Source organism: Montipora foliosa, chromosome 7 (genome assembly GCF_036669935.1).
Source record: "Montipora foliosa isolate CH-2021 chromosome 7, ASM3666993v2, whole genome shotgun sequence".
Lineage (NCBI taxonomy): Eukaryota > Metazoa > Cnidaria > Anthozoa > Scleractinia > Acroporidae > Montipora > Montipora foliosa.
In genome coordinates, this window is record NC_090875.1 from 15,967,670 (window position 1) to 15,993,403 (window position 25,734).

Genomic DNA, 25,734 nt, shown 5'->3' on the forward strand with positions numbered 1-25,734 from the left:
CATGATAGAGGTGACAAGACTCTTGAAAGATTATGCATTTTCTGTTCTTAAAAGATTGCAAGAGACGCTTTTAAGAAAACAAAACAAAAAAACAAAACAAAACAAAACAAAACAAAACAAACAAACAAAAAAAAAACAGGCAGACATACCACTTTCTTGATTACTACTCGCGGATGCGTTTTTGTCGTGGTAAATTTTTTGTTCACGACAAGGCAAAACGACATCATTCGCATACTTTTGCAGCCACAGACAAGAAAGTTTTTCTTTTGTTATCTCCCTGTAAGATTGTGATAGGGTGAAACGCTAAGCTAAATCACCGATTGCACATGTAGTCCTTCAGCGCATGGGCTTCAGCGCAAGTTTCTTTCTCTGTGAGACATTACTATCTTCACTGCTTATTGTCCACTATACCATTTTTGTTGTTAGCGGTTAGGCCAACGGAAATAAGAATAAACGTATCGTTAACCGAGGACGAAGATAAAGATCTTAACTGCACGACATCAAAAGAGGCACCTTCGCCGAAGTGGTCCCGTAAAGACGGTGAAGCTGTGGAAACGCAGTCGCGGGTTTTGAAAGATGACGAAACCAAGCTTCGCATTACCTCAGCTTCCGTTGGAGACGCTGGTATATTCTTTTGTGAAAGTGACCATGACAATATAAAGTACATTTTCAATGTTACCGTCAAAGGTGAGAGATTCTTCGGTTTCTATTTATAAGTTTCCCTACGAAGCCACTCGTGAGAAAAAAAAAAAAGAGTTAGCGTAGGAGCGTTGGCCGGGATTTGTAAGTCACACATAACTTATATTGGAAAATATCCTTAAAGGGAAGGTTCACCTGAACAAAGAAAAGCCGCCGCAATTAATACCTGATATAATGTTTACAAATCACAGTTATTCAAGATGGCCATGGCGGCCCCCTGCCTGGCAAATAAGCGTTGCCAAATTTCATTTTTTTTTTCCTGAAACAAACATAGCAACAATTTTTTTTTTTTTGGAAAAAAAAAAAATGAAATTAGTTCATTGCGAACATTAGTTTTTCGAAAGCGAGTCATTCGTCGCTTTTTCTCATCAATAGATGCTCGCTCGACTTTAAGACTTGGTCGAGGGGAAGTGAATTTATCCGAGTGGCCATCCCCGGAGTTTGAGAGTGACTGATGCAGGAAAAATGTGATTTTGTCTGAGAGATAGAAGGCAATAAAGTACGGCTTTTTATTGAGAACTTTAAATTTTGCCTGGCTGAAGCTCGGCCGCCTGTGGTTCGCCCTGTTTCCTCGTGTCTTTCCCTTCAAGTGGCACGAGAAGAGCTGGCGGCGGTGTCTTGTTTGTATAAGGGAGCAAGTCAGATCGCTAATCAAAGGGGAATTATCGAATTAGATCAAGTTCAATTCAGCCCATCACCGCTTTTTGGGCCGCAGAAAAGCCGGCTCTTTTTACCTATTCCTCCCCTATTTGAGGTCTGGGAAACTGTTATGCCTCTCAGGCTAGCTGTTACTTCATACCCTTCAGACTTGTGCCAAGTCAGACTTGACAGATTCTCCCGTACCCCCATGATTTTATGCTGTACTCTAGGTGGAACTTCGTATCCAACGGCATCAATTTCATTTTGGATTTAGCTGTAAACTTTGACAAAAAATTCAGTTATGCCTCGGTTTATCTGCAGATAAATCCAGCTGCAGATAAACCTAGCGAACGAAATGAAGCCGCATGCATGGATAAACCCGAGGAGTACCTTGAAGCTGGATGGAGTAGTACATCTTTACTTTTTTTTTGTATTTTTACCAAGAGAGAAGGCTGAATGGAAGACCAACCTAAGGTCTTTTAATTTATTATCCCTTCGAAACTCCATATCCGCCCTGATCGATAACGTAAACTTCAACTCGACCGCATCTTATTTCGTTTTTCCCTTCACTTGACAGTACTTGTTAAAGTGGAAATGGTTATAAAAGTCCTTAATTACCAATACACACCACTGCTGCAGAACAAGTCATCAAAAATTTTCAAAGAAACAGCGGAAAACTTCACGGCGGAGGTAAGCACAGTGTTTCAACTGGCGGCAGGAAAGCATAATTTGAAAATTACCATCATGTTGATGCGCGAAACTCTAGCAATCTACATTTTCAAGCAGCTCCTTCACAACAAAACTATTTTTAAATACAACTTTCAATTACCATAGGTCTATTCTCGCATTGAGAAAATTGCCAGCGGCAATAGGCCACTTTCCAAATGTCAATATTGGCCTTGATAACGGGGCGAGAGGACAAAGACAATAGAAACACGTTGGAAGGAATGTTAAAGATATTAGGATATCATTCACTTTCCTTTGTCTTTGTCCTCCAAATCTCTCTTTCAATCTGAATTTTAATTTATCGTAAGTGCATGGCCTATTAGTAGCGCAGACTTGCTTTATAGTTTTAATATCAAGATTTTGCAACTCAGTATATAATCATAAAACCCTTTTTGTGATTTACCGACTTGCTAAGTTTTAGTATGGGGTAAGTTGTGGGTATGGTTATCCTTGGGTTTGTCAGTGGGTGACACTATGATTATTTTTGCAAAGAGAAACCTGTCAATTTTAGGGTGGAAGCTTATTCCCAAGATCCCTTCCTTCTTTTCCGTCGTTTAAAGCTATTGTAGGGCAACTTTTTTTTAAAGTGTGTCAGCGAGGCCCTAAATAGAGAATGTTAGGAAATAGAGAATGTTAGGATCGGCAACGAGTGTAAGTACGAGAACAAGTACAGTACTCGTTCTCGAAGTTGAGCTCTACGTATTTAGGTAAGCGTATAATACGAGTTTCAGTCAGCCGAAAATACTGTATTATGGGATGAAGTTTACATTTGTGTCCACGTTTGCCATTGGAAATCCTTTATAGTAAACGGCGAAAAGCAAAAGATACTGGTCACACTGGCATACATGGAGGGGTCGTCGCACGGTCGTACGGACCAAATTGGTTACCATATTTTTTTAGAAGTGGTGCTCCGCGCGCGCGCCAAAAGAGCTCTGCTATGAACTGTCACTCCGGGAAGAATGGGTTAATAGGGACATAGTGTTGGTGTGGATGTAGAGATTGCATTGACATTCCTAAACCGCCACCCACTCCCCCTCCCATGCCTTTCTCCAGTATCTTAAAAAGGAACTAGTACATTTAGAGAAACGTGGCATATCGATCATAGTACCAGGCACCAGCTATAACACTGGGTTGAATGTTTTGGGGATTTTACCTCTGGGCGAACACCATGATCAGCTTTGTAACACCCTTTTTAACAGCACCCTTCCGGACCCGAATCATAAGATTAGAAACTTGTTGCCTCCAACTCGCAGCGGCAACAGTTACAATATAAGGAAACAATGCAGTTTTTATGTGCCCAATTTGAAAACTAATCGGGCAAGGAACTCCTTCATATACGCCATGGCTGCGATGGTCTAATTATTGACAAATCTGTGAGAACTTTCAAATTTTCGTAAATTGTAATATTTGTAAAGTATTTTTAAGTATTTTAAAATTTCATTCTTATTATCTATTGATTATTACTATATCATTGTATGTTATTGTTATAGTGTTTTAATAAACCATCTATTTATCTATCTCCCCCCTCCCCCCTCCCACCATTGGCGAGAACTTTGTCGGTCGTGGTCCCTTATGAAGGCTAAGGGTTAAGTCTTGTAATTTAGAAGTCAATCATTCGAATGATAGGGACCTTTAGATCGGAGGACAAGCATGACTACGAGTGTCAGTTTTCCGCACTGAGCATGCGCAGAAGGTTTGGAGGCCAACATTCTTCGCGAGAAAACTCGCACGCTTAGTCGTCCTCCGATCCAAAGGTCCTTAATATCAACGACTGCTATTGATTTTACACTACAGATGGATATAGTGTACAAGAATACTCCGGGCTATGTGCGAACGGAGGTGCTGAATTTTACGTAAGTCCAATATTTTTTTGTTCTATGCAACTCATTCTTCATGGACCATTCTTCAGACACGTTTTTTGTCCTGCTCATTTTCCAGCTTTTGTTATTGGCTTATCAAAAGTTCATCCTCTCACGTATCTGGAAACTTTAAGCAATTGTGTCTTGTGACAACTGCTGATGCCACCTGAAGTTTTCAGGTGCCAATAAGAGAAAATTGCGTAAATTGTGCGAGGATCACTTTTCCATTTCATTTAAGGTAATTCCCTTGAAAATGACGTACTATCCAGATTTATTTCAAACTTGGCACAATTGATATTCATACACAGGGCATTGAAAAAATGCAGTAAAAAGATGGTGTGCCATGCTTATTTCGCGCTGCATGTCCTTCTTTTTAAGTGTTTTTTTAACCGACTTACCAAAGAAGTGTTCGAAACTTGCTCAACCGGAAAAATTGTAGTTATATAGCGAAAGCTACTAGCTATTGCTGAAAACTTGAGCCTACTTGTTTGCCCGGGTCAAATTCTTTCAGGAAATTGATTTTTAATTGCTCGATCTTGAAAAAATGTAAGGAAATTGGACAGCTACATGATCACCTCACACTGTCTGGCTCCAAATGCAGTTTTCACTCATTTATATATAAATACTACCACGTCTGCTATCCAACTCTTTTCTCCTTAAAATATGTTTTCCGTGTACCTATTACTAGTACATAACCCCATTAATAAGACGGGTTCACCTTGTCAGGAGAAAATAACCATTCCTTGACAGATTAAGCTCGTCGTCAGTGAAAATCCGCCATTTTATCGACGTGCGCGAGCTAATGCGCGATCCAATGACGCAACAAATTATGCGCAGTAGAGTTGCGCAATGCAAAACCAGGGAATCACCTTAAAGTTGTTGGTGTCGTTGTTGTGGATACGTAAGCCAATTGGTGATATGCATTTTCTCTTCCAGGAAAGGAAGTGTAAAAGTGGATTTTCGAGTTATTATTATAATTGTGGCTACTGATCCCAAAAACGAATCAACTATAACAGATAAGAAGGCCGAAACTGGGCAGACGATTATTCGTAAAGCTAAAACTGGAGTTGTAGAGAGGCTCAAGGTCTCCCCAGACGTTGAAGTTAAGGGTGAGTCACCGATGATGGAGAATTTCACATTTCGTCAGGATGATCCTTATGTAACAGAAAACAGTTAGTGTTAAAGTGGTACTATGATCAAAAAAATCTATTCTTTTTTTCGTTTGGATTTCAAATCTATGTTAACTAAACACTAAGTGACCCCAAGTTTTAAGCCTTAATTTCAAAAAGGCATTTGTTCATTTGAACTGGAATTTTCCTATTTAATGGTCCGCCATTACTAACTTTAAAATCTTGAGAGAGCTGGATCGAGAAGAAAATGACATCAAAGACTCACTAGTTTAAGAATGCAATGTGTTTGTACGCGACTGACTTAATATGCAGCACGGAAGTTTCAGGTTTTTTAGATTTTAAACTCGTGTTTTGCATACATAATAAACTGCTTTTACACGCTGAAATTTTAAGCCATCGAGTGAATGACGACCCTTTTCCCCATATCTAACCCTCTGAGGTCCAAACGGGCAGTTTTGAAGGTGAGTAAGGCGGATCGTGAAATCCAAAACTTATACTCATGCTCAAAGTAAACAACCTTTGGATAAAAATCAAACCTCAAAATTTTAACTGGCAGGTGTTAAGAAAACACACTGTCAAAATCTGAAGGTAAAAGAGGAAGCGATTTTTTGATCATAGTACCTCTCTTAAAGTGTGACAAGTATCAGAGTTATTATAGTGATAGCAAAACAGCCTTATGCATAATTTGGCCGCTCCGTCACTTTGTTGAAACAATTATAATATCTTTGATAAAATGTCAATCCTTATGCTTGCCTTTTAACGACAATGTGTGACGAAGACCTGTGGGATGTTCCAATGCAAGCGGGTTTTAATGGTCTGACATGACCAAAACAAAGCATTAATTTCTTCTGCTGCGAAACCTCATATTAAGCCAAAAAGTAAAAGAAAAAAAAAGATTGTTTCTCCAATAAAGCTCTTTATACGTGTGCGTATTCTGTACGGGTTACGTTGACCTTACATGATCACCGCGGGGTTATGAACCGATAACCATGTCGTGATAAGCCAATGCTTAATATGGAGGGACTTATAAAGGAGCTAAGCCATTCTTTGATGCCATGCGCAATGCAAGTTGTTCTCCATTAAAATGTCTCCGACCGTCTGCAACCGGAAGAGAACATTTCGCGTGCCAAAACAGACTTTTATACTAATCATCTCTAATGGAGTGAAGATACTTACTAATGTAAATGTGGTTGTGTTAAGACAAGTTGAAAGGGAAAACAGTTCACTTCCGGTTGCCGCCCGTGTCTAAAAGAACGCGCGTTCTTAAGCGCCCGAGGTCGTGACAGTACGGACCTTGCTGTGCTTGGTCCGCACAAAAGCGACCGAGGGCCAGTATTCCCCAGTACGGTCCCGAACAATTGAGGTTAGTAAGTTGTTTAATATATGGCATCGTTTCTCTTAGCGATCGGACACTTCTCCGCTTGGTGAATATTCGTAATCTTCGTCTTCCAACAGCGAGCTTTTAACGGTAATCTTTTACAAGTAAAACTAAATTCTGCTTGCTCTAATTGCACTCTATTGTAATGGAAAAATGAAATTCCGATTTTAAGAACCTTGTTGTTTCGCTTAACTTGAATTTCAAGCGAGAGAGAAAACTATGGAAACGGTCATACCGTCGCCATGGTAATGGTCTGTACTGTAAACCAGCCAATAGAAGTGCCCCATTTAGCATGAGAATTGCTTGCCATATAGTAAATAAAGATACTATCTATCTCTTTTCTTTGATTTAGTACCTCCTCCTGATCCACGGGACGTAGAAATCTTTGACTTAAAGTCAGACGAACTAAGCGTTCGATGGATTCCGCCTGAAGACCTAAAAGCCTTCAATGTTTATGAGTATAAGGTGCAGCACAGGCGATTTCAGATGAAGGACGTTTCGACGAATGACATACCAGCATCAGAGGAAAGAGATAAATACAGCTACAGGATTCAAAACCTGGAACCCGAAACAACGTACATGATTAGTGTTGCTGCTGTAAACAAGTATGGTTCAAATTTCAATGAAGAATCGGGTCACCGAACACTTGAGCCACGTAAGCCAACCTTTGGTATGGATTTGGTTGACCCGGATTCAACCCACCACGCTTTGTAAATAACCAACGGGCACTGGTTGCTCGAAGCATGGTTTGCGCTAACCAGTTTTGAATACTATGGAAACCTATAGGTTTTGATACCTCAACCATCGGTTAGCGCTAACCAGGCTTCGAACAACTTTTCCCTGGTTGCCTGCTGCCAGTTGGGGTTCTTAATCATGTTTCTGTTAAGTTTGAATTGTTTCATTTAGACTTTTTAAAAGTGGAGTGCCTGATAGCTAAGTGCACATCCACTTTAAACAAACCGTTTACCTTTTTTTTTTTGTTGCATAATTGTTATCTGTCTGGAGATTGGTTGCAAACCATCTGTACGAGCGCAGACACATTGGCAAGTTGAGAATCGGTGGAAGAGATCTAAGCTGTACTGTGTCGTCGTAAATTTCTCGGATTTCAGCAGCAACAAACAACAACAACAACAACATTTATTCACACATGCAAACAGATAATTGTATTAATCTAAAATAACGAGTAGACAAATGTAAGCGAGGGAAAATTCACACAGCCAGCAGTTAACAATGGGGAGCTTTAGCAACATCGACGGCAGTGGCAACGAGAACGTAGTCGTAAAATGTGAATTCGCGTTATAGGAGACTGTTTATAAACAATTCTTTTGGTATTTAAATTTTGCTATCCACAGAACAAAAGAATCTTTTGTTTCGACGGCCAATAGATCTCTGTTTGGCACATTAATGACAATAGGTGGCGTAACGGTGAGTATCGCTATTGTAATCGCTTCGCGACTATTCCAAGCTTTTTAACGTGACAAACCCTCAAGAACAAAACAAGTACGAAAAACGATCAATTTATGGGAGAAAATGAAATTTATCTTCAAGCGCTGACGTTCAGTCACTTCACGTTGTTGTTTTGCTGACGACGGCAAAGAAATAGACAAAAATGAAAACGCACGTGCAGAGCGTGCGAAGCTATTGTGTTGCTCACTAAGGCCCAGTTCAGACAAGGTTTGCGTTCCACGGCACCGTGGCCGGGCACTAAAACGGAAGTTGTTCAGGCAACACAGTTATAACAACGCAATGATTTCTTCCTTCGCCCACTTTGCACCGGCCGCCATTATCGCGACTGCATCGCAGGGAAGCATGGAAAAAAAGCGCGGGAATTGACGGAAGCGTGTTCAGACAAGTTCCCGTTCCAGAAAACGGGAACTTGGGAGGTAGTGCCCATGCCCGGTCACGGTGCTCAAATGTTTGCTAGGGCACCAACAAAAAGCTATGTTCAAACTGATGCCCAGGCACGGTCACCTAGTCTGAACGGAGCCGAAATATGCAAATTTCTGACGTTCTTGTTGCCGTCGCCGTTGTCGTTGCTAAAGCTCCCTAATAGCTAATTGGCGGGTGAAGTGAAAGAGGAAACATAATAATGGTAAGAATTATTACATTAATCTTGCAAATAAGTAATATGGATACACAGTGATTACAAAACTAGAATATACCTTCAAAAAACGAAAAGAAGAGCAACATTACCCATAACACTAATTGTAAAGAATATGATTAAAAAAGATTAAAAAAAATCCATACATGCGTGCGAACAACAGACTTCAACGGGCAGGTTTGACAATGATAGGTAATTTACAGTTGATTTGAACAAGGGCAACATGACACGTCATGACTTTCAAAGATTGTTATTTTCTTTCCTGTTTTCTATAATTTAGCTCCTCCCTTATGGATCATCCTTCTTATAGTCCTTGGAGTCATATTTTTTATTGCTATAATTATTGGTGGCATAGTTTGCTTTCGTCGAAGAGCAGCAGAGAGACGTACACGCCAAGCTGAAGAAAGGGCATTAGAGGGCTTCGGAAACCCCAAGGAACTTGTGAGTTACCTTCAACTTTTACCATGACTTTCTTTGTTGGACCTTTCTTTCCATTTTATTTGTGTTTAAGAAAGTATTTTACGAGTTATTGAAAACATTATGCGTTTGCTTCTCGCTTCTTCAAGTAATCAAGGAGATCATCTCATATAGGTAACGAGCCGTGCCTTAATATTTGCAGAATGTTAATAGACTTTCGAAGTTGATAAAAGCAACTGAATTAACATGTACTGGCTTTGGTTTGCCATGTATTGTCTTATCTTAGCCCTCTCCTCTGACAAGTAGTAATGTAGTGGAGGTCCGCCTGGCAGGAATAACTAACCGAACGTACTGCAGCCTGCGAGCAGGCTCTCTCTGTACCTCCAACCTCAGTCCCTCGGAGAACCTGCTCGCAGGCTAAACGTACTCGGCAATATTGGCCCGAGGTCGTGGCAATATGTCCCGAGCGTAGCGAGTTCGTGCAAAAACGACCGAGAGCCAATATTCGCCAGCACGGTCCCGAGAAAGTGAGGTTAGTAAGTTGTTTATTATATGGTATCGTTTCTTTGAGCTATCGGATACTTCTCTGCTTGCTAAAATTGTACTGTTGCGATGTAAAACATAACTATAATAGCTTTTTAAAAACTTTGTTTCGTTCAGCTTAAAAAAATGCAGTAACGCACCGTTTCCATAGTAATGGTCCTTAATGTAAAATCCCGACCGAAAACCAGCCAATCAGAGTGATATTATCTCCATTTCAACCTCTTGGGGAAGGGATAAAGCTAGGATCTGAACAGGTTAAGGCATTTGCATCGCAAAAAACAAATGCCAATTGAAAATGGGGTTGTAATCATGCTAAAAATGAAGATTAGGTGTTGACAGAGTTTCCAGGCATCGCTTTTCCTTTACATAGTGTAGAGATAAAATGAACGATCAAATATCACTTATGCAAATGCAAAAAGCACTGTCTCGAATTCCTGTTGTTGCACTTCTTCCTGCTATTATTGATCAGTTGTTGTTGTTGTTGTTTTATTTAGGATTCCGTACTTCGATATGAAGAAAGGAATGTAACGGGCTTGACGTTCTCGTTCGTTAACGATTCCTACAAACCATCTGATGTTAACTGGACAGAAATCCCATATGAGAATATCAACTTAATGGACGAACTTGGTTCTGGAGCTTTTGGAGTTGTGTACAGGGGAGAAATTATTCGAGAAAAAGATGACGTCACACCATGCGCGGTAAAAGCAGTGAAAGGTGAGCAAACAGATACGCCGATTAGACTCCCCTTCCCTCCCCCCCCCCCCCCCTTCCTTCCCCCCAACCTTCACCCTTCGTAATTAGCCACCATCAAAAATACCATAATACTCTTTTTCTGTCCCTCCAAGATTAAGCGTAAGAATTGTTTTTATTTTCTCTTGGGACTTACAATGGTCCCAAGAGAAACTGGAAACAGTACATATGCAAACTTTTGGAGGGAAAAACAAAGACTATTATGGTATTTTTTTATACTGGCTAATAGTGAAAAGTGCACTTAATAATAATAATAATAATAATAATAATAATAATAATAATGCTTGCAGAGACTGTCAATTATATGGTCGAGCCCCCTATCGGACTTGCACAAAGTCTTAGCATCTAATCAATACGCACTACCAGTTGTCACCTACCCTATGTGGACACTAACATGGCCGCTCGCAGATCTACAACAACTCGATCGCGAAGCTCGCAAGATCATCAAAGAGAATGGGGGCTACCATCCACTCGGTTCAACCGAGTTGCTATACCTACCAAGGAAGTGTGGAGGCCGGGGACTGAAGTCATTTGAGAGCCTGTATAAGCAGACCAAAGTCAAGACCACAATGAAGCTGTACGCAAACGAAGATCGAACGGTGAGTTTAGTGCGCGAGTTTGAAGAGAAGTGCGAACGAGCAGGAAGAAGATCACTCGTAAAGGATGCCAAGAAATTTGCTTTGGAAATGGACATTACTCTGGACCTTGCATACCCAGATCCCAAAGCGTTGCAAACTGACTCAGGTGAGGAATCACATGTTAAAGGAGTAGGGAGAACATTACGAGCGAGAGAAGAAGAGAGAAGCATGAGGGAAGTAAGAGAGCAGAGGTGGCAAGGAAAGCTGTTCGGAGAAAGATGGGATGATAACAAAGTTATTGACTGCTTCACTTGGCTTAGTAAGTGGAAGTCTGCACCTGTGCATACTGTTGCTGGAATCTATGAGTTATACCAGCAATTACTCCCCACTAAGCTGTACCACCAGAGCAAGACGAAGACGCTGACCACCTCGGATACCACGTGTCGTATGTGTGGAAAAGGGCCTGAATCTGTGGCCCACGTGATTAGCGGATGTGGTGCCTTGGCACAGACTAAGTACATGCAGAGACACAATGCAGCCTTGAAAATCCTTTTCTTCGAGTTCCTGAAAGACTTAGATCTTATCCAGTGTATCCCCCCTTGGTACTCTCCAGTCTCACCTAAACCCGAGTACAAGAATGACCGAGCGTGCGCGTACTGGGATGTCCCAGTATTTGCTGAAAATACGGAAGTCAGGGCTAACAGAATTGATGCGAGAATTGTGGACAGAAAGGAGAAGAAGGTGATCCTTATTGAGATGAGTTGCCCTTGGGTTTCCAACAGAGAACAGAAGGAACAGGAGAAAACTGACAAGTATGCGCCGTTGAGATGGGAGATGCGCCAACAGTTCCCCGGCCACACTATCACACAGTTTAATGTGATAGTTGATGTACTAGGAGGCTACTCTATGGAGACGGCGGAGAAAGTTAGAAAGTTTTTAGGTTTGGATAGAGGGAACCAGGTTTTGTTTAATATGCAGAAGGCAGTTTTATCGTACACCCTAAACATAGCAAGGTCATTCAAGGTTTCGACGAGTTATTAAGGAATATAAACTCTTGTTCCTTTCTCAAATGTTGGTTCGTTAGTTATTACCAATTGGTTTGTAAATAGGTTTAACAGTAGGGATTGTTACACAATAGTGCCTTTTCCTACTTATATTTGTAAGCATACTTACGTACTACATACTGCATAATAATAATAATAATAATAATAATAATAATAATAATAATAATAATAATAATAATAATAATAATTACATTTATATAGCGCAGACCTCTATATGAATATATTCAGTTGCGCTACACAATATTTTAAAATGGAATTATGTCAAACTGTCCTAAAAACTAAAAACATAAGAAACTATTAAAAACTACAACCATATACCTATTTAAAAGCTAAATTAAAAATGAGACATGAATAGAAAAACCTATTTCAAAGCTAAATTAAAAAAATGAGTTTTAACAGCAGTCTTAAAAGTGTCCAATGTCTTTATGTTGTGAATTGTTGAAGGTAATGCATTCCAAAGATAAGGTGCAGCTGACTGGAATGCACGATCGCCAAGGGTTGGACGGGTCTTAATTCTAGGTAACTCAAGTAATAAAGAGTCGTTTGACCTAAGGGAGTATCTGGATTGCTTTTTGATTTTTTGATGCAAATTAAATCAATCAGGTAATTAGGAGCTAGACCATATAAACACTTAAATGTCAAAAGCAAAATCTTAAACTTTATGCGGTAACTAATCGGGAGCCAATGAAGGTTAAAAAGCAATGGTGTAACATGACAGAATCTTGGTGCTCCTATGACCAGCCGAGCTGCGGCATTCTGTATACGTTGGAGTTTCATGATATGTGAATTCGGGAGGCCATATAATAGGCTATTACAATAATCTACTTTACTGGTTATAAAAGCATGAACTAATGATTCGGTAGTTGGACGACTTAAATGTTTCCTAATTCTACGTATGTTATAAAGATAATGAAAAGCAGATGAGCAAGTTCTGTTAATTTGACTTAGCATACTCATTTTCGAGTCAAACCAGGTTCCTAAGTTTCGAACTTCACATGATGGAGCAATTTGGGAGTAGCCAACCAATAACATACTGATGTTGCTGACTTTCTGAAGTTGTTGTCGCGTTCCAATTAGAAGACATTCTGTCTTATCTGAATTCAGTTTTAACTTATCCGTGTGCATCCACTGACTGATATCAGCAATAAATGATTCCATGGCAGTTTAGGTAGCAGTTTCCTTCCTCCTTGCAGATGATTCTGACTTAAAACCTTTTAAGTTAAACAATACAGTCGCATGGTCGGATAGAAAGGAGCCTAAAATTGGTATGTCTTGAATGATACTGTCCATTTTCCTGGTTATGACTAAATCCAGTATATGTCCTTCAACATGAGTTGCAAAGTGGACATGTTGAGCTAGTCCAAAAGAATCAATTAGGTCCACAAATGATTCTGTATCGGGTTTATCCTCAACATCAACATGGATGTTAAAGTCACCACATAACAATATGGGCTCCGTGCTTAAAACAAATGATTCAAGGTACTGGGAGAATTTGGAAACAAAGGAAGAAATTGTTACAGGATGCTTTGTAGAGTAAGGAGGTCTATAGACGACAGCAAGCCGTAAGCGAAAAGATCCATCAATTAAAATCCATTCCGAGAGTTCAAAAGAGCACCACGTAGGAGCAACAACCTGCTTGACAATTATATTTGAACGAGTGATCAAAGCTGTACCTCCACCATTACGGCCGGATCTATGTACATCATACAACTTATAACCATCGGAAGTACATTCAGTTTTCACCGCGGCATCTTTATCCGAAAACCACGTCTCACTAATTGCCAAGATGTCCAATTTATTGTCTCAAACCACTGGACCAAGCTGCCTGCCTAAATAAAACTAGAATAAAACGTTTTGTTCCAGATATTTCCAAATCATTTAAGGTAATTCTTTAGGATTGCATTGCGCATCCCTACTGCACACGATTTTCGCGTCATTAGCGCGCGCACATGAGCACGTTCGCGTACAAAACGCAAGAGATTTCCCTCAAACTAAGCCCGATAGCGAAATAAATGTTCCTTTTCTCTCAAACGAGCAAGGTGACCCCCGATTTTTTTGTCCAGGTATTTGCTAAGAACAATCTAATAAAAAAGATATTCGAAGAAGAAAAAATGTTTGATAGTAGAACATTATTATTATTATTATTATTATTATTATTATTATTATTGAAAACAGTTCCGTACTAGGTGTATTTTGGCCAAGGCGAGGACTGTCCCAAAAAGTGCACTATTCCTACAACCAGGCAATCAAAAACGGCGTACATGAAGAAATACTGCTTATTTGAATAAAAGAAGCTTTATTTTCAAAATAAAATTTTGTACCTTTTTAGTAACCAAGACTTAATTCTCTATGAATTTTTAACGCGCAATCAGTAAAATATCCAATTTTAAGAGCCTGCTGACACGTAAACAAATACGGTGACCCCCATTTTCTTATTGCATTTTTTTAATGTTCTTATAAAAGGTTAAAAAAAAGGTAAAGTCAGCTTACAGGCCTAGTGGTCTATCAGGCCGGAACTTATCCCCGGTTTCTGTAGCATGAAGCGACTAGGAGTAAACTGAGGCATGCAGCAAATCGGAAATGGGCTATTACCTTAATTGTGTATGATACATTATAATGCAAATACAATAGGTTTTCAAGCGACATTATCGCTGTACATTTCTCTATTGTTATTGGTATCCCTAGAGATTGGTTGAAAACGTCCTATACACAGATAATCTTAATCCACATTTCAATAGGCCATTTCCGAGTTCATGTCTGCCTCCTCTTCAAAGCGAGTCTAAGTGCGAAGTTTTTGTGATGGTAATTAGTTCTACTTTACATATGAATGAAAACAAATTTTCATGACAAAAAGTTCGCACTTAGTCTCGCTTTGAAGAGGAGGTAGACATGAACTCGGAAATGGCCTATTAGGTCCAACACTGATTAGGTCTATACCTCTTCAAAATATAAGTTAGGGTTGTCTTTTCACGAATTTTTCATCTTGTTCGTAATAAATGATGTTTTACTAAGCCTTTTCCCCCTTTTTTAAATACATATATTAATCTTAATTTTTAACACGACTCTCTTTCATTTTGATTGACTTATAGCATCTGCAAGCCACGTGGAAATCCGAGATCTGTACAATGAATTGGAAATTATGACAAACGTCGGGTATCATCCAAACCTTGTGAACTTGCTTGGGGCTTGCACAAAAGATGGTTTGTACTACATAATAATGCATTCGTGATCTGCGGTTCCAAGTTATTGATATTGTTGATGTAAACATTTTTGAAAAAGATACATTATCCATCTCTGATAATGCACGATGGAATTTTGGCCTGGAGAGCTCGAGAGGGTGATCCAAAGTCTTGGATATAAATTCGGATCACCTGCGATGAAAACAGGATTGTCGAAACGTCGAGTCTTTGAATTGAGGAGCATCAAACTATGTGTAAAGGAAAAAAAACAATTGACATGGTGAAAAAGCAAAGCACTTGTATTGTTTCCTTTTTTTTTTTTGTTATGCGGGCCCCAAGTTATCATATATATCTACCTTGTTTATCGATCAACAAACTGGCAAACAGGATATCTCTAAGAAGCAATCCTGATTTGAAGGGACTACGCAACTTGCGTCTTTCGCTTTGTTAATCCATAGGAAACCTACTTGTCGTCCTGGAGATCGCTGAAAATGGGAGCTTGTTGGACTTTTTGAAAAAATCACGGAATGGAAATGAGAACTACGAGGGTGAAGGCGTTAAGAGGGGAGGCCTGACTGAAGATATGAAGCTAAGAATCGCTACTGACGTTGCGAAAGGCATGGCTTACTTGGCAAGCCACAGGGTACGTATTTATTGACGGAAACGTATCCCACAATGTTTAAACATCGCTATCGAGTTCCACTATTAGTTGCACCTTGGAAGGGTTTATGTATCCTGGATTCAACGAAACTCGCTTTCATTGTGTCTGCTCCAGCTTTTTAATCTTGGTAACAATAACATCAGCCACCAAACTTTTTGTCATCATCATCATCATCAATATCATCAACTTTATTTATACATAAATTCTCATTATTGTTATCACTTCACGACTATTCCAAGTTTTTCAATGTAAGAAAGGTATGGCAGTCCCTCAGGAATGAAAACGTTATAAGAGGCGCTTTATTTAGGGGAGAAAATGAAAAATTATCTTCAAATGCTGACGTCCTTCATAAAACTTCAAATTTGGTCATTCCACGTTGTTGTTTTGCTGACGACGGCGAAGAAATAGACAAAAATAAAAATCGCACGTGCAGAGCGTGCAAAGCTGTTCTCTTTGGCCACTAAATATGCAAATTTGTGACGTTCTCGTTGACGTCGCCGTTGTCGTTGCTAAAGCTCCCAAAATGAACTGGGCGCGGTTGTTCGAAAGCGAGTTAACTTAATCCAGGATTAGCGTTAACTTTTGTTTCATGTTTTCAACTTAGTGGTGAAAGTTTCTTTTGCTTATTTTTAATGTTCAGGATGGACTTCTTCTAATGTAAGGTTTTGCCGAATATCAGCGTTGAACAGCATTTGGGAATAGAGAAATAAACTCCTTGCTTAATTTTTAATCTGGGATTAGCATTAATCGGCTTTTGAACAACAGGGCCCAGGCGCACGGCAACATGGAATTTATTTGTTGCATATTATAACGAATTACAAGTTTTTGGGAGCTTTTTTTTGTTTTAAAAGGGCATTTTTACGGTTTTGCGCATGGCCGAGCCTTGGCGCTAGCGGTTGTAATTTTACGGTTTCTTACTGAACCAGATGTTGTTCATTAATCACTGAGAGTATTAAAGTAAATACACTAAATGACTAAGACCCAAATTTGGTTGAAGATACTGCGGGTTTACACAGAAAATATCAAATTTAATTTTGGCCTTGAATTTATTGTACGGGTCAAACCTTATTCTGTCATAACGCACGAGTTATCTATTCGCTTGCAGGAGGTTCGTAACACAAAGGAAATGATTGCAAAAGTAATTTCAATGAGTAACTACACTTCTATAACATGTTTTCCTTTTCGTGCATCAGTGCTTTCGATTGTTTCAATAACAATGGAATTAATTGGGCTGACGTGACAGTTTGCCCATGCGCAGAGACGTGAAACTCTCCCTTTAAACGCTTGCATCGCAAAAAAGGATATGGTGACCGGCCTCATTTTTAATTGCCGGAAAGACATCAGCTGGTTGCATGAGGCTCTCACTGCAACGTTAAAGAAAAAAAAAGTTCTAAAGCGGATTCAGATAAACCAATTGCGAAGGTAAATCTGAGTCCGCAGCAATATAATTTTGCTATTATTATTATTATTATTATTATTATTATTATTGTTGTTATTGTTATTGTTATTGTTATTGTTATTGTTATTGTTATTAATTATTATTGTTGTTGTTGTTGTCATTATTGTTGTTGTTAGATTTATTTAGTTTAATATAACTGTTATTATTATTTTTTGTTTTGCAAAGAGTTTCAACTTAACCTTCCAATCACTTTATAGTAACAAAGATAAGTTACAGTATGGTATTTAAAAACACAATAAAATGGGTTCTTAGATGGCTCTCCTGTTGCTGTGGTAACCCATTACGTCACTACCATACGACAGCGTTGCATGGTCGAAAAGGTTCATTTCCACCTTAAGTGAGTATTTATTTATTTTTTTCATTTCCCAGTGCATTCACCGTGATCTTGCAGCCCGAAACGTGTTACTTGATGAAAACTACGTCGCAAAGGTGGCAGATTATGGGATGGCACGTGACGTATATGAGAGCTTGATGTATAAAAAGGAAACCCAGGTATTTTAAAAATGTCTTTGCGCGATTGCAGCAAATCATACAGTGAGGAATTAGGTGGCAAAATAATTAACTGCAAGCAAGCCATCAAGCCCGAATTGATAAATTGAGGCTTGTTGCTAAACTGGGTGAATATAACGACTAATAGGTTATTCACACATTAATCCCAGAATAACCGAAAGAACCACTTTCAGTGAACAACCCTTCGAAGCATGCTTCATTACGACCCTTTGCCTTTATTTTTAGTGATTCTTAGGGTAAAAAAAAGTTTGTCTTATTCGAAAACAACTTATAGCGTACAGCTTAACTGCTGAATTATCCCTGCCACTCAGTTATAGGCAAGAGAACATCACCCTTTGCATTTTGACTAGTTTTTCAAAGAACGCCGTTGAATGCTAACATATTGGCAGCCTATTGCTATTCAGCAGTTACTCCTAACTTAACGTGAAAACAGTTCTTGACGATGTGTGTTTTCATAGAGGCCGCCGTCTTTGCGCATTGGAATCTAGATCAGTACCATGAATAATGAACACGCGGAAATGGCATTTGTTACCTAAATAAAGTATCATTGCATGTCGTTTGAAACGTCGTCTTAGTAACTTTCGATTGGTTGCGGGAAGAAAGCCAATAGGATGAGGTGGGCAATTGATTTCCGTTACTCGTGTAAACATCATAAAAGGAGAAAAGAAAAGATGAGTGTGATGGTTAAAAGATGGACGTGATGGTTAAAAGATAAGCGCGATGGTTAAAATTAGAGTATGTGACTGCGTGATGCAGTCGTAGTCGATACCCATATTTCACCCTTCCTCACCATAGAGTCTCCAGTAGCTTCAGTAGTTAGGGCATCCGTACTAGATCACGGAGGGTCATCTGGGGCTCGGATTTTTCCGAGTTCCCGGTTGATGATGATGCTTAGAGGGTTTTCCATTTACAAAAAAATTCCGGAAATTTCGGTGGACATTTCCATCGGGTGAAAAACGTGTTCAATTTAACTCAGGTCCGTTCGCCGCCCAGTGATTGCGATTTTACGCGCCAACATTTAAAAATGTGGCCGTGAATAGCCTGGAAGTGGTAAGACCTTTCGAAAGTTGTAAATGGAACACACATTTCCATCGGAAACTTTCCAACGGGAAAACAGGACTACGTTTTCAGAAGTTCGTTTATTCCGGAAATTTTCCAGTGGTACGAACCAAAAACGTGTGTTCCATTTACATCCCAATCGGAATTTCCGGAATTTCTTGGTAAATGGAAAACGCCCTTAATATCTTTCATGTATTTCGAGCGTGAATTCGTTTCTTATATTATATGGTGTTTACTTTTTCTTAGACTTGCCAGAGCTTTTGAAGTTTAATTTTTTGTCTATCAAACACGACTATTTGGATAACTGTTACGTATCACTAAGTGTTAATAGCTTCTTACTAGAAGACTCCATTGGAATCATGCATGTCAGTACCAAATTATCTTGCTATTCTATAACTGTTACATTTGTTTCGATGAGTATAGCTCCTCTGGGAAGGGCAAGGTGCTATGGGTGCGTCCGCTTCTTGGGTCAGAGTATTCTTTATATAGGAGCAGGCGTAACTCAGTTGGTTACTGCGCGGCTTTCGATGCAAGAAGTCTCCGGTTCCACTTCAACGCCTGTTTCGACTTTTCCTCTGATCCGTGTAGCTACAGCTTTAAACACATTTAAAATGAAGCACTGACAGCATGAGGGGTGCAAAGGGCGCACCGTCGGCTTCCATTGATACCAGCCTCGTAGCTGAAGGAACCACCGACTTTACCTTTTTCTAAATTTAACAGGTGAAATTTACATATTTGTGGTGTTTTTTTTTTAAATTTTTTCCAGGGAAAACTTCCAGTTAAATGGATGGCTATTGAATCATTGGAAACTTATGTGTTCACTGTGGAATCAGACATGTAAGTTACGAGAAAAAGAAATGCCTCACTTTTTTCACAATCCTAATTAGTTCATGATTATTACATATTTTAAAATATGCATAGCACACGCACGCCTAACAACGCACAACACACTATAATTAAAATTATGCACGTGTGTTGTGGTTAAATAAAGAGCTGCACATAGCTAAGCTTGATAGTTAGCGGCCGCTAAAAAAAAAACAAGACCGAGATTGAGCGAGATTCGGAGACGATGGTTTGGGTGTTTGGTCTTATCTTTTAGTACAAGATTTAATATCAACGACAGCAAAAAAATTCATCTTGTTATAAGAAAGTAGTTTTGATCGTAAGATTGAAGTGCGAGTTCTATTTTCTTTCTTTATTTTTTTAAACTCTGCTTTTAATTTCTCATGCATGGTTTAAATTTCTGTTACGCAGTTGGTCCTATGGAGTTCTTCTTTGGGAAATAGAGTCTGGAGGTATGTCATTTCTTCGTCATTCGTTTTTGCTCATACTCTTTGAATTTGTTTGTTTGCTAGTTTGCACTAAATAATCCACCCCCCTGCTTTGCCGTATTGACCGAATATAATTTGTCAACTGTACGTTGATATTATGGTGGAATGATACCGTAAAATTAGCCAATCAGAGAGCTCGTTATATCGTCAACGAGCACTAGCATAAATTATTACTGCCTACTGACACTTTCTTGCCGTAATTCTCTTAACCAGGACTCAAACCATATGCAGGCATGACAACGCAGGAAATTATGACCGAACTGAAGAAAGGGTACCGGCTGGAGAAGCCCAGTGGATGTTCAGATGCTATGTAAGGACACTATTAATCAACAATCTCGTTCCCAGAGCCTCCGTTACCTTTGTCCAACAGAACGGGCGCGGGAGGATCTGGAATAATCCAAAACCGTTAAACAGTTAGATTCAGAGTCAATTGACTCTGAAGATGACTTCCGCTTAGGTTGTCGAAACGTCAGTCAATGCCATCTCAAACAGTCCTTCTCACGACTACACTCACCCGGCAATCTTACTCTACTTAATTACATGACTCCTGGGCTCAAACCATTAAAAAGAAAAGAAAAAAAAAAAAAAAAAAAAAAAAAACTTAGCTACTTTACTGGGAGTAATCATTAAATATGAAGTGCGTCATTGGGAGAACTTTGGAGGTTGGAATAACTAGACGAGCCGAGATGCCATGGAGACGATACATTTATATACGTCTTTCGAAAGTATTAATATGTGAGGCATAGTACTTTTGTCGAATGTGGCTAAAAATGGAACGTTTGGAGTAAAGAGGTGGTGATGTCACGAAAACTAAATTGTTCAAAAACTAGAATTGTTTAAATTGTCTGAGAGGTTATTACGAAAAAAATGTCCCTTGCCAAAAATTCTCCTAACGCCGAACGCAATTACGGTCCTAAATTCGGGAATTCATATCAAAGCGAAAGATATCAAATTGTATAGCCAGGGCACGTAGTTCCCGGTGTTGTGGTCTGTCTTCTGTTGTGTATCATGGTTGGGAGGGTAAAAAAAGGGGCCACAGTAATTGGCGCGAGCTGTTGTGGCGCTCTGCCAGCTTGACTGGCAAAGTTAATGAGATAAAATAAAATAAAATAGAGCCGTACTCAGTGTTGTCCCTGCTTCATTTGTTCATCACATGCAACATTAATTATTATTATTTTTATTTACATGTAGGTACCAAGTTATGAGAGACTGTTGGAACCCGAATCCCAAACTCCGACCATCCTTTGAAAAACTAGTAGAACGACTGGAAGCCATGGTCTAGTGTCCTTGTGACCTCTAAAGTTCATGGTTACCTTCACCAAAGTTTTGACTTTAGTGCTCAATTACTTCCGTATTGTGTAGCACGTCTTGCTTGCATGCCAGCGTTTTGCGCAAACACATTCGGGGATTAAAAGGCCATTGGTATACTTCATTTAATCAAGGCATTAACAGTTGTTTTGGGCAGTTGTAGCCTTACAAAGTACAGGGAACCATTGATGTGTATGTGTGTGACAGTATGTGTGATTTCGGGGGGATGGGGATGGGATGTTTGTAGGGACAAGGGAAGGATGAAAGTCGTGTGTCCTTTAAGGGGGTGGGTGGGGTATGGGTTTTAGCATACGACAGGAGCCCATTAGCAGGAGCCTCTATATGCAGTAGATCTTTGAGCCAACCTTTGCGCGTATCTTTCTATTTTTACAACGAACCCTTGAGCAGGAGACTCGGATTTACAAAAATTTACATCAATTTGTACGATTTAAATACAGTTTTACTGCTTTATTTGTCTTCGTTAGACAATGACTTTACTCTGATTGGCCTTTTTAAACAGTGCGTACAGAGCCGAGGAACTAAGATAAAAGCAAAGGTTAACTCATAAGGGCGTGTATGAGAGAGGCTAGTTCCTACTCATGGGCTCCTGCATACGACTGTTCTACTCTTCATTTCATTTTTCGTTGCATGAAAGATATTTGCTTTAAACGTGCGCCATGCATCTTGTGCAATCAGAGTACATGATTACAGCTACAATACATTAGTCATTACCAGAAGCCTCGATCTCTCTAGCGTGTCGTAGTCCATGAGTTCATGGGATTTTCTTTGTGCCTCAAAATACAGGTACTCTAAATGGTGGCCAACAGGAATGGGCCCCTCTGATTGTTCGGCAAACATGTAAAATCTCGTAGTAGCCGGTCTATAGATAGATATTTGGAAATGTAATCAAGGACGATGGCAACGAAACAAGGATATTATTGGCTAAAAGAGGAATAACAATCGTGCTGCACGTGCTGCACGCGTTTTAGAAGATTTTTTGTCGCACTTTGGCGACAACGTGAGTAAGTTTCGTTATGTACTTCTGTCATTCCTTTAATTGCCGTTTCAATGTAATCATCTTGATATTCACTGTGTTTATTGTACAAAGTAAAGTATTACGTCCCTTATACTTAGTTGGGTTAAAAAGCTGCTTCTGTTGATATTACGTTGTCGTCTTATCTGCAGCGGGTAGGTTAACTAGAGGAAGTTGATTAAGTATTATTTCCATATATCTTTAATTTTTTCACTTGTGTCCAGAGATGCAGCTAATAAGATGCACACCCAATTTTTGACATCCAACACGAAGTGCCTCTTTGAGTCAAGCCTTTGCTCTACTTTCAACAATTAGGTAAGGATAAAGGTTGGCGTTATTTTTAGCTTAGGGTAAAAGAAAGTGTTTATCCTTCCTTGAGAGGCAGAATTTGGGAGACACTTTGTGACTGTTACCGAAATCCTCGTGCATCTATTTAGGGGCATTTCTGGAAACAATGGTCCTTATTGGAGCTGAACCTGAAGGCACATTTTCTTTTTTTAAAAACTACATGCAAGAGAGGCTTAATGGTCAATTCAATACAAAATGACCCCTTAGCCTCGTTTATGCGGCAAACCGCTGATAACCCCGAAAAGGGCTAATCCACCGAAGACTCTGAAGTTTGTTATACAGAACTATTTCTTGAAGACCTTCCATGAAGGATGAAACCATTTGTGTCAACCACTTCTGAATAAAGTTACTAGCTTAACAGCTCACGTAAGCCTCTATTTCAAGGCGTGTCTGAGAGCCAAGTGATTCTAACTTACTAATTTGTAAAAGACCTTATTAAATATTATATTCACGAAATTTTGGTGGATGTGGCCTTGCTCTAGACATGTTTTTTATTGACGATCGATTGTTTTTTGGTTTTGTTTGTTTGTTTATTCTTTAAGCTATAACTTAACTTAATGAGTAGCGAGCGACTGAGCGCGGAGTGTCACACGACCAAGATAAATTCTTCTATAACATTTCTTGACCCTCGAGATGATCCTTTTCTTGTAAAACTCGAGTTCTAAAGTCATTTGTCCGACCGTCGAGCAAGTAAAAGGCAAGCATTTTCCCCATTGCACGTCGGAAATTGGTTTTGGAACACTGTTCTTGAAGAATGCTTGTATCGCAAAGCAGTTAATGGCGTGCAATAGGGAATTACCTGTGCCTTTTGCTGGTTTCCCCTTGTATCGAAGGACAGCTAGTTTGCTTACTTTTAAGGCACATAAGGTCAAAATAGCTAAAATACGCCTTTTCTAAAGTTCTTAAGAGATTTCTCGCAATTATACTCAATAGTAAAAAAAAGATGTGTTTTATATTTGAGACCATGTCTTGATTGTAACCAGGTCCCATCACTATCCAATGGATAACTCAATGGTACCCATCGATACGAGAAATTTTGGTTTTATAGACATGACGTCACGACCGTCCGTCCGTACGTACGTACGTCCACCCCTCCATGTATGTCAATGTGACCAGTATCATGCTAGTTTACAGCATACATCTTTGACATTGGACACCCATGTTTTGATCAATTGACACCTGTCAAAACAAGGCATCCGCTGACCTGGATCACGTGACCATATCGGGGCTCAAGTGTAGAGCTCACCTCGGTGAGCTGTTTTTTGAAGTTGACCGCTGACCACGTACTGGTTTTCGATTGGATTGCAGGCTTAAACCAGGTTGACTTACCTTAACATAGGAGAGGCTTCATTTTTCGCGCACTTTCTGTGGCTCGACGCGGCCACACGGCCATACTATATCAACTACAGTTGTTACACAGTCAACGATTTTCGTGTTCAGGTGGAAAACGGTTTGGAAAATGTTTTCTTTCTGCATTTTTCGCTGGTTTCAATCCAGTTTGACATATCATGATAGCTGTGGTCCACACTGGCGGCTACGCAGTTATTCAAGTCAAGCATCGGAGAGATGTAAACTTAAAGCTGAGTGTTTATTTTTAATTTGCTTAGAACTACTTTTTTCTCTGTATTGCAATTTTTGGCATATCTTTAGAAGCTCTGATAAGGTTACATGATGCCTGGAGGACCTATGACTAGAACAGAAACGAAAGGAGACCGAAACTGAGACAACGACAATGACAAAACAGAATACCAGTAATAGCTCATACTTTGTGCAAGAAGTCACTCCACAAATTCTTTCCTTGGGCACTAAACCGTTTGTTATTTTCAAAAAATGGTCTTAATCGGTTTTCCCTTTGTTCAGGAATGAAATCAATTTTTTATTGTCAACTGGAATTCAATGGCAATTGTCTGTACTCTTTTGGACAAGCAGAAAAAGTTGATTTGTTTGTTTGTTTTGCTCTAAAATGCGATCGTACAAGTGCTTTTTTTTTTTTTCGAATTAATTGTTTTTGCATTTTCTGAATCTGTAAGTGGTACTTACTCACCTGTCCAAGCCGTTTTGTCCAACAAACGCGGGAAGATGGATTTTTTTACGGTTTTTCCCGAAATTTTTTCGTCCGCCATTATTGAATCATGTTCCTGCAACCCCATAAGGCCTTGCTGCGTTGTGACGTCATACTCCTAACCAACTAGGCGCGCATGGTGAATTTTCTTATAAATTCTCTATGTAGTTTGCAGTTAATTGGTTTTGCAATGTGAATCTAGCGTTTTATTCGAGTCGAATCATGCCTGATCGTTGTGTAGTCACGGCTGCAGCAACAGATCAAATGTGAAAGTAGGTATTTCTGCTCACTTCAGTCCAACAATTAAAAGTGAGCGAGATAAGTGGTTGCGAATCGTGCCCCCTCACCGCGCGAACTTCAACCCGACCGGAAAGTTTGTGGTGTGTTCTGTCCACTTTGCGGAGGAATGCTTTTCAAGGGCGATTCACATGGAAGGCTGTAGTCGTCGCCTTACTCCTGGCTCAGTTCCCACAATCCTCCTCGCGGTCAGATGCAGTCATCCGGTACTCGATAATGGGTTTCCCAGCAGTGTTCCCTTCGAACCAGAGGACCCGCAGAAAATCTCTATGGAGGGGATTAACATGGAAGAAAAGGAACATTTGTTGCATGTCACACTTCACGGCGGTCACGTATTCTCTCTCCTAAAACGTGTTAAGACCCCCAATAGCCTGTTCATCATGTCAGATCCGGTCAGTAGCTCTTTATTGAGGGATACTCCCTCGTACTCGGCTGACGAGTCAAACACGACTCGGATTTGCGTAGGTTTCTTCGGGCGATATACCCCGAAGTGTGGAAGATACCACACTTCTCCAGGCCTTTCCTTCGGTTTGAGTTCGTCTGGTGGGACTGGGGATGAGTGGCCTTTGCTTAGGATCTTCTCCATGAATGCGAAGTAGTCCT

At 39.7% G+C, this 25,734-nt stretch overlaps 1 protein-coding gene across 2 annotated transcripts; it reads left to right on the plus strand.

The window, feature by feature from the left end:
• The first annotated feature begins 469 nt into the window (after positions 1-469).
• LOC138010836 (angiopoietin-1 receptor-like) lies at positions 470-21,610 on the plus strand. 2 transcript variants are annotated; one of them, XM_068857832.1, is made up of 14 exons: positions 470-687; positions 1,916-2,028; positions 3,859-3,917; positions 4,860-5,032; positions 6,784-7,101; positions 8,813-8,973; positions 9,987-10,206; positions 14,974-15,084; positions 15,522-15,706; positions 17,553-17,675; positions 19,519-19,589; positions 20,007-20,047; positions 20,297-20,393; positions 21,275-21,610. In XM_068857832.1, exons 2-14 carry the CDS (start codon positions 1,933-1,935, stop codon positions 21,363-21,365), a joined length of 1,746 nt encoding a protein of 581 aa, XP_068713933.1. In that variant the 5' UTR covers positions 470-687; positions 1,916-1,932; the 3' UTR covers positions 21,366-21,610. The 2 variants fall into 2 exon arrangements, with proteins under 2 accessions (XP_068713933.1, XP_068713932.1); XM_068857831.1 differs by having other exon boundaries at positions 597-687; positions 6,784-7,086; positions 21,275-21,609.
• The last annotated feature ends 4,124 nt before the right edge of the window (positions 21,611-25,734 follow it).

Bases quoted from the DNA above. Each gene is read 5' to 3' on its own strand.
- LOC138010836 (XM_068857832.1), top strand. From the start codon at position 1,933: ATGGTTATAAAAGTCCTTAATTACCAATACACACCACTGCTGCAGAAC. The intron at 5,033-6,783 runs GTGAGTCACCGA...TCTTTGATTTAG, and splicing joins CCCAGACGTTGAAGTTAAGG to TACCTCCTCCTGATCCACGG. The intron at 15,085-15,521 runs GTTTGTACTACA...GTTAATCCATAG, and splicing joins TGGGGCTTGCACAAAAGATG to GAAACCTACTTGTCGTCCTG.